Source organism: Labeo rohita, chromosome 16 (genome assembly GCF_022985175.1).
Source record: "Labeo rohita strain BAU-BD-2019 chromosome 16, IGBB_LRoh.1.0, whole genome shotgun sequence".
NCBI lineage: Eukaryota > Metazoa > Chordata > Actinopteri > Cypriniformes > Cyprinidae > Labeo > Labeo rohita.
The window spans coordinates 24,355,632-24,368,850 of record NC_066884.1 but is presented as its reverse complement, the minus strand read 5'-3'; the positions used below and the strand labels follow the sequence as shown (position 1 = coordinate 24,368,850).

General features: G+C 35.8%; 1 protein-coding gene across 1 annotated transcript in view; it reads right to left on the bottom strand.

Moving 5' to 3' along the window:
- The window catches only part of col14a1a (collagen, type XIV, alpha 1a), a 169,112-nt gene extending 156,297 nt beyond the window's left edge, over positions 1–12,815 (bottom strand). Inside the window, 3 exon segments of the mRNA XM_051131522.1 lie at positions 3,989–4,105; positions 10,986–11,107; positions 12,490–12,815. Coding sequence (XP_050987479.1) covers positions 3,989–4,105; positions 10,986–11,073 — 205 coding nt within the window. The 5' untranslated portion in view covers positions 11,074–11,107; positions 12,490–12,815.
- Between the last annotated feature and the right edge of the window lie 404 nt (positions 12,816–13,219).

The following is a 13,219-nucleotide window of genomic DNA, read 5'->3' as shown; positions in this document are numbered from 1 at the left end:
AGCTGAGCTACTGAGCAAGCTTGTTACGTCCGGAAAGTGAACCATATGGAGCTGTAATCATAACTGTGTATGACAAGTGCTTGCTATTTTACTGCCTCTAGTGTTCATTTCAGTTGGGAACTTCAGTGATATGTGCTTATTGGTACGTTTTTGCGTCTTGCTAAAAAGTTCCAACAGGTACGTTTTCATCGTGAGATCAGGTAGGTTTGTTTTGTGTGTTTTTTGAAGCATCCATCCACTTGCATTAAATGAACTTAAAGTTCTACAGTCTCAAATCTGAGGGTACCTACACTTTTTGGGTGGAGTATCCCTTTAAAGTACTGGCCAATTTAAAATAGGTCAAAAAAAGCATAGTGATGAACTACAAAGTGCAGCCAAAATTTATTGCGTTTGAATCAGTCATGCCTGAACGGCGGCATACTCATATCACAGTCCCTCAGTGTGATGAAGAAGCCAGCCCCTGCAATTCAGATCCCTGACCAATGATCCTGATTAAAATCCTCGTGGCTTGCCGAGAGATCAATTGAAGGGGAGTGGAAGTTGCTTATTCAGCAGCAGTGGGAGCATGATTGGGGTTAGACTCAGAGCAGAGGGAGTCAGAACTGGAGAACCACAGTCTGCTGATGACTTTGCACATCACGCTTCATAGAAAAGTAAAAGAAGATTGCTGCAGACAGCAAACTGTCACCGTTCTCACGACAACATCAAAGCGCTCCAATTCTCATTTGTTTAAACGAGACCAAAGGACAGAATTGCTTGTCGCAAGCGAACATCTCCCTTCCCACTTTGATTTTTAAAAAGAGTGGAGCAAAGGGAAAAATAGTCTATAGTTATATCCAAAAATAGACGTGAAATCAATTTTCCCAATGCAAAATTTGATAACTTATTCTGTTTTCGTATTTGACCACTCCTATTGCTGAAAAACTCAGCCGTGTTTATGTTTGAGCTTGGGGGAAAACATGCAACTTCTAAAGCAAGAAAAGTACTGTAGATGCCACAAGCCAAAATATACATTTGTGATTAAGCACCTCGAAAAATGTCTCTCTCCTACCCTTCAACATCTCACATCTTTCCCTCATTTTCTTGTGGCTAAGGGCACTTTTTGTGAGTCTGAATGTGGTTTTGTGTGATATCGTCTTGCTAGGGTGCACATCAGTCTTTCCTGCACTAGAACAACACAAGCTGAGATGTTCAATTCATGAAAAACTTCTCTTATGAATAGTTCTTTTGATAAGTCAATCAGAAAGATTCACGAAACAGCCTCATTAGCTCTTTGAATCAAACTCACTCAGTAAGCGAATCTCTAATTTTTATCTTTTAGGAGCTTTGCCATTTTTTGGTTTGCAGCCCTTTTTAAGGATGCCAGTGTTGTTGTGAGATTTGTTGTGTGCTGCCATCAGATACCATAAATACAAGCAGATGGTAACCTCCACCTGACCTCCTTGATTCTGACCAGGTAGCGCAACCAGACATTCCTCACCTCAATCACAAAAGCGTCGTATTGACCCGCTCTGATGCAAACTATCACCTGTCCTCATCCAGCCCTGTTCCATCACTTTAATACCTCAATTCAGGCCAATAGAGAGAATTATCATGCCCATTAATGCCACTTTGCACATAGAAACACAGCAAATGAGCTGCTATAATTGAAACGAGTGCTTTTCCCATCTGTTGGGAACGTCTGAACAGCCTAATGAATATCTATTCTGTGGACCCAGACCTAGTATACATAGAGCTCAGGAATGTGCTCTAAGAAACAACGAGTTTGGACACGGCTTATTGTTGCCCCAGAAAAGGGGGTTGTGAGTTGTGACTGTTTAACAAAGGGGTGAGTTTACAGAACTGATGGCTAGTGCACCTGGTTTACATAAAACTAGAGTGACCTTGGCTGTTTATGTGTTATCAGGAGACGTATCAAAGCACCAGACAAGGACCATTGTCAAATATGTAAAGAAACAGAGTCCTTCAGATCTGGCAAGGTTAACAAATACATCTGTTGAAGCTCACAGAGGGAAGTGAAGAAAGTCTGAATGCATTTAAAGACAAAAGCGAAGCTGAAAAGGACTAAAACAGAGACTGTATTTCATAAATAAAATATTTAGATCCACATTAAAAGATTGGTTCACTCGTGAATTAAAGAATCTAGATCATTTACTCACTCCCATGTCATCCAAGATGTTCATGTCTTTCTTCAGTTGAAAAGATTTTAAGGTCTTCAAGGAAAACATTCCAGGATGTTTCTCCATATAGTAGACTTCAATGGGGGTCAGCGAGTTTTAGGTCCAAACTGCAGCTTCAAAGGGGTTTACTCGAGGAATAAGGGTCTTTTCTAGCCACTTCTCTAGAAACATTTCTATACTTTTTAACCACACATGCTCATCTTGCATTAGATTGATGCACATTAACGACTTCACTAGGGCTGGCCTCGACTAAAGGTTTTTCTGGTCGACAAGCAGTCGTTCAATTTAAGCATTAGTTGAATATTAGTCACGTTCAAAAACAAACCATATAAATCATAATTAAGAGCCTCTAATTGCCTACATAGCTTAATAAGTGCTCAAGAGCATGCAAAAAAAACTTGCCACAGCACACCAGCAGATTTAATAATTATGAATGTGTCAGGGAAAAACAGCAAGGAGACTGCATTAATGTTTTAATAATTTATTAATAAACTAGTGCTTTCTTTGTTTTATTTATTTATTTTATTTTACTTTTAACAGATTACTTAAAACCCACTACATAGATTTTTATCATTATAGGGTAGATATGTACATACACTGCCAACACGCATTAATGTTCAAACAACATGTAAAAGTGAAGTTTGCATCCGATGACCCCTTTAAGAGATGAAGTTGGAGACACCGACTCATCATCTCTGAAGTAGTGATGCACCAGTATGCATGTTTTATATGGATTGCATAATCGGAGAATATTTATTTTCTATTTAAATTGGTTCAAGTAGACATTTCACTCTCTATAGATATATTTTTCATGTCTGTAAGGCAAATTTCACGCGCAAGTTCACAAAGGCCGAGACGGCAGAAAGCGTATCCTGTTTGCTTACATTATTTTACAAAAGCACAAAAGTCTTTACAGATTCAAAAGATTTATTACTTTTATCTGTATGACCAAAAATTCCAGAGTATTTTAAGAGCAAGTGACTGCACCGGCGCCCCCAATCCATCATGCAGTGTGCGCACTACTGTTCAGCTTCCACACTTTGCACAGACACTTGAAAAGCGCACATTTTTCTGGGTTAACATTCGACTGAGCTGCCATGTAAAGGTGCTACTACATATATTTTTCAGATGAAAAGCCATATTTGAAGTCAATGAATGATAGGTGAGCATTTGGATGTCATGTCCGATATACTATATTACCACATAGACCAGCCATTAACGATCTGTCCGTCATGAGCTGCATGACTTCGCCATTTCCTGTGAATTTTTTTTCTATGACTAAGCGATTAATGGAATTTTGGTCGACCAAGTCTCTTCTCGTCGACTAATGGTTAGTTGACTATTAGAGGGCAGCCCTATCTCATTTTTTCCTCCAACTTCAAAATCGTCCTCTGCACGTTCGCTTTTTAAACACTGGGTCCGTTCTTCCGCCTCCGTCACGCATGACGATTGAAAGATGAGCATTTGTGGGTAAAAAGACATTTTTTTTTTTTTAGAAAACGACCGATCGTTTTGCTAAGTAAGACCCTTATTCCTTCGCTGGGATTGGGTAGTGCCCTTTGAAGCTGCATTGAAACTGCAATTTGGACCTTCAACCCACTGATCCCCAATGAAGTCCACTAAATCCTGGAATGTTTTTCTCAAAAACCTTAATTTCTTTTTGACTGAAGAAAGAAAGACATGAACAACTTGGATGACATGGGGGTGAGTAAAATATCAGGAAATTTTAATTCTGGAAGTGAACTTAGCCTGTAACACTGACTGACCAAAATAAATTAAAATGCTGTTTTACTGTCATAACTTCTTACCTGGTTCACTACTATATATAAATTTGTAGCCATCATATTCTCCTTTTGGTTCCTTCCATGAGACAAGTAGCTTGCCTGCACTCAGAACTTTAAATCGAAGTCTTCTTGGAGCTGGAACTGCAAGAAAATAATAGAATTACATACTGAAAATGTGCAAATGATGACAAAATAAATATTTTTCAAATAAGAGTTTAAATTGTACTTAGATAAAAGTCTAAGGAAAGGTGTGTTTTAAGTCATATTCTCACTCTTTCACTGTTTATAGCCATGTCCAGTTTAAGGTTTAAAGGTATTTAATATAAGGAAATATAAGGTGATTTAATATTATTATTTAATTGTCCATGCGACATAATGCACATAAAATCATGAACAGAGAGTTACTGTCTCATTAAAAATGACAAGACCGTAATTGAGAAGAGAATGTGACTTTTAAAGGTCAGAAGAGTAGCTTTCTGCTATTTTCTAAAGCATCTTAAATACCAGTGAGGTTTAAGAGGAAGGCAAGCTTTATACAGTTCAATAAAGCATATTACTTCAGTTTGAGAGTATCTATAGCCATAAACAACTGATTAGGGGTCGTCTTTCATCATTCAATCCTAAACAAACCTAAACCAACCCTTCTGACCCATAATCAGTTGTTGTATGTTAGACCTATGAGAAATCACCACATCCAAACATCACACATCCCACATGTAAGGTAATGAAACATTGATTAATCAATGTTTCTCTATCCTTATGTTGTTCACATGCCACAGGTTTGCTCAAGAGAAAGAAACCGAGGTGCTACATGAAATATATATGAAGAAACCATGTTGGCACAAACAGAAAAGGAAAAAATGTAGAAATGAAACCCAGAGGTCAATACTACAGGGCGTTTAGGAGACAGAGATAAGATATAAAACTGATCTAGGTGCACCAACCTGAGGAACGGAACACTGCTGGGATTCCTGTGGGGTGAACATCTCCCTTCTCATGGATACTCACACCACACTCAGTCCAATATGTGTCTTTTGGAAGCTACGATTCATTTTCATCAATCGGTGTATATGGAAACACATTTCAGTGCTTCTGTCTTTCAAAAGTGGAAACTTCCCAGCAGGTAACAAGGTTGCAAGTAATAGGGTTGCAAGATTAGACTAAATGAAGCTGTTACTCACTAAGGGCTAGCTAGTTTGGGACCAAATGTCAGTTACTTTGGTTATTGATGAACTTATATTTGCCATAAATTAAAAGATATGTAAAGTTTTATCTTTTTTTTTTTTTTTTTCGTAAAATAAATTGGGTAACAGGGTTGAGTGATTGAGCTTTACAGATATTATGTAAAATTACATTAAGCTTTGCAAATGAATTTTGTTATTTACTTGTTTTTGTGTGTGTGTGTGTGTGTGTGTGTGTGTGTTTGTCACAATTTATTTATTTATTTATTTATTTAATATTTATGGATGACTAAATGTACTATTTAAAAAGGGTTGGTGCTCTTTGTTACATTGGTTATAAACTGAATTTAATAAATAAAAGAATATTACGAAATTAAAGAAAAATATTTGTCTTATCTTTTATTTTCCTTCAAATAAATTGGGTAACAGGGTTGAGTGGTTGAACTTTACAGATATTATGTAAAATTACATAAAGTTTGGTTATTAATAAACTTATATTTCCCATGAATTAAAAAAGTAATCTCTCTCTCTCTCTCTCTCTCTCTCTCTCTCTCTTAAAATAAATTTGGTAACAGGGTGGAGTGGTTGAGCTTGTGTATTTGTCACTATTTATTTATTTATTTATTACTAAATGTACTATTTAAATGGGATTGGTGCTTTTTGTTACATTGGTTATTGATAAACTTAAATTAATAAATAAAAGAATGTTATGAAATTAAAGAATAATATTTGTTTTATCTTTTATTTTCCTTAAAATAAATTGGGTAACAGGGTTGAGTGGTTGAACTTTACAGATATTATGTCAAATTACATGAAGTTTGGTTATTGATAAATTTATATTTCCCATGACTTAAAAAAAGTACTATTTGTTTTCTCTCTCTCTCTCTCTCTCTCTCTCTCTCTCTCTCTTAAAATAAATTGGGTAACAGGGTTGAGTGGTTGAGTTTGTGTGTTTGTCACTATTTATTTATTTATTATTAAATGTATTATTTAAATGGGATTGATGCTTTTTGTTACATTGGTTATTGATAAACTAAAATTAATAAATAAAAGAATATTATGAAATTAAAGAATAATATTTGTTTTAACTTTTATTTTATTGTTAAACTTTACAGCTATTGCTTAAAAATTACATAAAGTTTTGAGAATTAATTATATTATATAATTTATTTATTTATTTATTGAATAGCTCAATTTAAGTGACAAATCACTAATATTAATTAGTAATTGTTTTTTTCTCTCTCTCTTAAAATAAATTAGGCAACAGGGTTGAGCAGTTTAGCTTTACAGATATTACGTAAAATTACTTTATTAATTAATTATATTATTTACTTGTTTTTTGTCACAATTTTTTTTATTTTTTTATTTGTATTTATTTTCATTGAAATTAAAATGAAAAATCACTAATATTAATTACTAAATGTAAGAATGCATTAACATTCAAAAGTGTGGGGTCAGTATTTTTTTTATTTTTTATTTTTTATTTTTTAAAGATGCAAATTAAAATAAATAAACACTGTGCTTTTAAGCTTTACATTTATCAAAGAATCCTGAAAACAAATGTATGGCGTTTCACAAATGTATAGCATTCAACACTGATAATAATACAAAATCTTTATTTAGCATCAAATCAGCATATTAAAATTATTTCTGAAGAATCATGTGACACTGAAGATTGGAATAATGTCTGCTGAAAATTATATTTTTGTAATCACAGGGTTAACTAAAAACTTTCAAATTAAAAAGGAAAGAGTTATTTTTAATTATAATCATTTTTCACAATATTAATGTCTTACTGTATTTTTAATCAAATAAATGCAACTTAGAGACATTTTTTTAAAATCTTTCAACACCAACCTTTTGAATGATTATTAGAAATGATAATAAAAATATTTTCTTTCTACAATAAACTGCATAGCAATTATGTTCTAAAATTACCTTTTTGTATGAGTTTAATTGTTGGATAAAGTGACAAGCTGCTTTTTTATTTACATATAATTTGATTATACAATAAATACCTATACTGTAGATTTCAAAAAGGTACATAGAAAATGTCAGTGAATTTGGGATGAAAGATCCAGAGAAAAATTTTTCACAACGGATCATCTGTTGTGCCAGCGTGTTGTTGTGCCAGCTCAGTACTGCACCCCATGACGGAGATGAAAAATGTATGCGAAATCAACTCAGAAAGTAATTCAGCTACGGTGAGATGCTAAAACTCTGCTCACGAACCATGAATAATGAAGAAGAACATAATACATTCATCGGCGTGAAAAAAAACAACAGATTTCTGGAAGCAGTATCATGACAGTTTCATAGAATATTTCTTGGAAAACCGTCTTAGCACACCCAGGTATCCAAGTCTCCTGGCTTTTGGTGATTAACGGTTTTGTGCCAAATAGACTCCTGTAGAGATTGAGGGGGAGGTAGGGAACAACGACCATGGTGGTTTAATGGTGACAAGTGCTGACTTGTAACTTGAAACGAGAGAAACACGAGCAGTAGGTCCTGTATCTGTCTGTATGTTAGAAACGCGCACCCACAAATCCGCAGGCCTTTGATGTGGTTATCTTTCATCCTTTTGGAGACACTCACACAGAGTTCTTACTCCAAAATCCACTCGTCCTTTTATCATCGTGCTTCCAATTACTCACCTGTCAAAGGGCTACGCGCTTGTTTTGAACGTTTAGTTTCCACAAACTCAAAAATCGCTGTTGAGGGAATTAAAATATTAATGCCTACTTAGCGGGAGCAGTCAGAAACATTCTGCACTTTACACTCATCCAAGTCTGTTGGATGTGATGTAAATTTGGACAGACCTAAGCAGCTGGAATTAGACCTGGCTACATTTTCCATCTCACCAATGTGTAAAAATACATTATCTAGACAAATTGCTTAGTTAAAGGTTTTGTAATGAGATGTACTGCCCGTGTAAATCCAAACAACAATTACACTAAAACTGTGCGTGTGTTTTATTTTGTGCAGTTGACTGCTTGAAAGTTTTAACAGGATTTCAGACAGACTGTTTAAGGTTGACCTTCAGTTCTTTTGTTTAATTTTTCCACAACTTCATCACGCACACAATACAGACCCTTCCAAATGCTTTCATAATGTCTCATCATAATGCTTTGTATCACTGACTGCTTCTACCCATTCATTCTCAGCAGGGCATTGTCAGCATTTACAATCATTTTCGCTCCAACGCATCAAGTACCCACAAACACAGTGCAATATTTTCTTCATATTTTCTATAGGAATATGGCAAGCTTAAAAGCTAAGTTAAGCTCAACTGATAGCATTTGTGACACAGTGTCAATTAAAACAAAGAGTCATTTCGCCTTTGTCTTTTAAAAAAGCAAAATCTGAAGCAATGACGAGGCACTTGGAGTCAGTTTTTGGAGGATTTGAAAGCAGAAATTTGAGGCTTATATTCGGTAACACTAAATGGACATTCAGCTTTCTCCAGAACAGATGAACATAAAAATGGTCATTTTATATACCGCAGAAGTTCAGAAATTAAATATCTGGTGAGTGGCACTGAAAGGTAAATGCTCTATCACTTTTGAAAATAGCATATAACCTACACAAAACTCCAAGCTAAACCTAACCAATAATGTTAACAAAAACAAACCTGAGATAAAACCAATCTCCTAAAGCAACCATGGCTTTTCAGATAGTAAACTTGCTCTGTACCTCACCCAGTACAGCTTTGCACTTGCAAAGCACAGCACTTCAAGGGATAGTTCACCCAAAAAAAGCAAATTCTGTCATTAATTACTCACCCTCATGTTGTTCCAAACCTGTAAGCCCTTGTTCATCTTTGGAACACAAGTTAAGATATTTTTGATGAAATCCGAGAGCTTTCTGAATCTGCATAGACAGCAATGCAACTAGAAAGGTAGTTCATGTAAGAGCTGCACAATTAATCGTTAAAAGACTGTGATCTCAATTCAAACACCAATGCGATTCCATTTTTAATTGACAACGATTGGCCCGTACCGATTAAAAACCATACCGAAAAATTTAAATCTGTGTTTTTGCTGCCGCTGACACAGAGAGCAGACATTTACCATATTTGGGTAAGAAACAGCTTTACAAACAGTCTTTTCATCTACACAGTCATTTATATTAACACAGAAATACTGAGATCAAAGTCATAGTTCAGATATAAACATTGATGTCTATGGTAGTGATCAAAATAGAGCAAATCCCTATTTGAAAGTTAACTGGCGCTTCAAAGAACGTTTGTGTCAGTTGCATTGTTTCGCCACTAGAAACACTCGTGGCAAAAAGCAACTGTTAAAAAATGTATTTGTCACTGAATCATTTATTCAAGAGATCTGTTCAAAACCGCTGATTCATCCAGTAATAAAACAATTGAAGTATTTATGAGTGAGTCATTGAATCATTCATTCAAACCACTTTTTCATCATTTTAATATTAAAAATTGGTGTATTAAACATATTATATATTAAAATAAATATTATATATTAAATTGTTTAATAATTCATTTAAATTCATTAAACTAAAATTACTTTTAAGACTGCAGCAATAATATTTTGTCACACATTATTTTGTTTAGTTCAGAATCGTGGGAGAATCGTGATCTTTATTTGAGACAAAAAAAAACCAGCGATTCTCAGTTTATCCAGAATCGTGCAGCAGTAGTCCATGTGACATCAGTGTTTCAACCTCAGTTTTATAAAAGTAGGAGAATACCTTTTTGTGTGCAAAGAAAGCAATAATAATGATTTTATTGAACAATTTCTTCTCTTCTTCCGAACGACATGAAGGTGAGTAGTGATGACATTTTTGGGTAAACTATCCCTTTAAGTCTTTTTTTAAGCAATCGCAATGCTGTACCGGGTGAGCTACCGAGCAAGTTTACTATATTTGAAAAGCCATACATATGAAGCTAGTTATGCAACGCAAACATCAGTATGCATTAGTTTACAAATCATGCTTAAATCTACTTTGAAAAAAACTACTCATACCTACTCAGATCGTATGCGGTTTCAGAATCAACATTTGAGTATTTTATCATTATGTATTTGCCCTATTAACTTCCACTTAAGTGCCTTAGTTACAATCCAGATTTTTGCTTTTTAAAAAGCAGTAGCAAGATGAAATTCATTTCCATGGTAATCAACATTTTGCCGCAAGTGCTGTTGATTCAGCTTAACTTGTACTAAACCCAGAATATTCCTTTAACTAAAAGTCTTTGGTTTGTTTATTCCTATTCAGCCGCACCACTGAGCAGTTTAAAATTACACCAACAGCTTTCAGTGATTTGAGGGATGAAAAGAACCTGTCTAGGCGACATTAATTTAGGGACTTCACATGCCCATCACACAAGTGCTAGTCTGTGAGGAGAGTGAAGGCAAAAAAGAGTAATCAAAGAGTAATCCAAACTTTATCTTCCGAAAAGAACCTCCCACTCCAGATGATGATCCAGGCTCCACCTTTCACTCCAGGGCCTGGGAGGAATGTGAAACTCCTTCCAAGCAGAGCAACCAATTAAGCCTTTAAGCTGCCTTGAGGGATATTATCATTGTGGTCCCTGTGATGTTGGACTAAATGCTTTTCCACATCTCTGCCCCATCTAAAATTCTCAAGACTCGCTTTAGCTCTTTCTACCTTCTCACTGAAAGATATTGCACTGAAAGAAGTCCTCTTAGGAGATGTGAAAGTGCATAAAGGGTCAAATGTTTCTTTTTGTTCAAAGCGCCATCAAATGTAATGCAATGAATCATTAGGACAACATTTCATATTTTACGCATCCACACAAAACCAATAAACCAGAGCAAATGCCGATTCACAACCATGAAGACAGCAATTACCTTGAGCCGAAACGGGGGTGAGAAACTGAATCAGTGCCAGCGAGATAAGCGGACACCACAGCTTAATCCTCGATCCCGACACCCGCATCCTTATAGCCGTGTGAGTGATGCTTGCCCTGCACCTACGGAGGGAGAGAAGCAGCGAGTGAGTGGAGGAATTCACTGAAGCCGTGCAGCCTCAGGGGGATTTCAGAAACACAGAGAGGGAGGGAGGAAAGTCTCTGCAGGTCAAGAACAGTAAAGACTTTGTTGAGTTTTGATGGACAGCCAGTGAGAAGTGCTTCCTGAGGACCATTGTTGTTCCTGAGAACAAGCAGGCCACTACGGCTCCCGTCATTCATGTTGGATAAGAATGCTGACGTGTGTTTAGAGAGGAAGCCGCCCGGGCTTGTTCAAGAGGGCACCCCCACTTAACTTCAACAGTGGTCTAAATTAGGGTCAAGAGATTATGCTGTATAGCTGTAGACTATGGTATGTAGTTCAATAAGTCAGTCTTCCTCAGCTGTTGTGACACAGATGGCTTCTTCTCTCCCTTTCTCTCAACAGTGTTGTTGCTGCTCTAGTCATGATATGCCTTTTTTAAACGGAATATCATTTAAATTAAAGCTTGTTTGGATGGGACATGGGTGTCCATCACAGCATTTCACTTACAATTTGTCTCAAAGCATGCTTTTTATTCTGGAAAACAAGATAAAAAAGCATGCTATTAAGGCTCTAAGCATTTCGTTTCAGTCAAGTATTTGTACTAAAAGAAGAGGCTTTTTAACAAGCCCACAACGCATGGTTAAATTCACTTGCATGCCTGTCTTTGTCCCCCTGTCTCTGTGTGTGTGTGTGTGTGTGTGTGTGTGTGTTTCACCTGCTACTGAATGCTGAATCCTGAAATAAACATCAAGCGCTCACCTTGGCGTCATTTCTATTCTCAACAGAACAGTAAAGATGAAACGCGCTAAATTTAAAAATAGATATAGGATATCAATTCTTTGAGCATCGGTGGTGTCTGGGACATCCCTATGATTTGTTTTTTCTCTCTCCATCTTTCTCTCTCAGTTAGGAAGGAATAATAATAACAATAATAGTAACAAAATAATAAAAACAGAAAAAATACTTATCTAAACAAAACTATATCATAACGATTGTTTATAAGAACATTTGAAAGTTATGTGCATCTGTTTACATCAGTTGAGGAAATATTGTACGAGTAAATAAAACTAACCTTATATAAAAATGTATGTAATTTATTTAATCAAACACGCTTTAAAGTTGTTTTTGTGTGTGTGTGTGTAGGGGATGAATTGAACAAAAATAAATAATAAATAAATAATAAATAAATTTAAGAAAATGCATAACAATACAAACAAAAGTGGCAAAACTATATATATATATATCGCGTATATTTTCAAGCCTTTATTTCGAATAATTCTCGCATTGCTGTTTAAACAAACGCAAATATCAGATAAGCAGCAGAGAATGTATAACAGATGAATTCCGACAGCGGTCTTACCTTTCACACCATTCGCTTCAATGAAATCCGCTTGATCTAAATGTGATCCAAATTCCCGCGTTTGTGATGGTCAGACTTCACTAGGATCTTCTCGCAGCGTCAGTCAGATGGTTCACAGCGCTCTCCGTGTGTGTGTTTCGTCTGTCTCTATTCGCCCATTCCTTCAGCTCTTCAGCTCTGCACCTCATTTCATCCTTTAGTCTTGAGTCCGGGAAAAAAAAAACGTTCATGCGACCAATTGCAGCCACTGGACAGACGACGAATGATCTCACGACAATCAAGAGCCCTTCTCAAATACTTGATCCTGCCTACATTGAGGCTGTTCAGCGCGGGGAAAGAAAGCCATTATCATTACATTTCAAGGGAATGCAACTGTAATGAACAATCATAACGCCTACACCAGTGTGATGGATGAATAAATTGTCTGTTATGACACTGCCTAATTATATTTTACTAAGAAAAATTAATTGAACGAATCAGTGTGCGCAATTAATTAGCCATTTTTTATATTTTAAAAGAATTCTTGTCGGTTTTATCTGAAGCTTCCTGTCTAGCAAAACCATTTTTTTAGTCTTGCAACTAACACAGTTAAACAAAACTTTGTTTTGTGTGTGGTAAGTGTGTAAATGTTTAAAAAGGTTGCACATTTTAACAATATTTATATTTTGTCGATATACCGTCCCATACGCATCGAAAACGTACTAGGAACGCGACTACATTTTCTGAAACG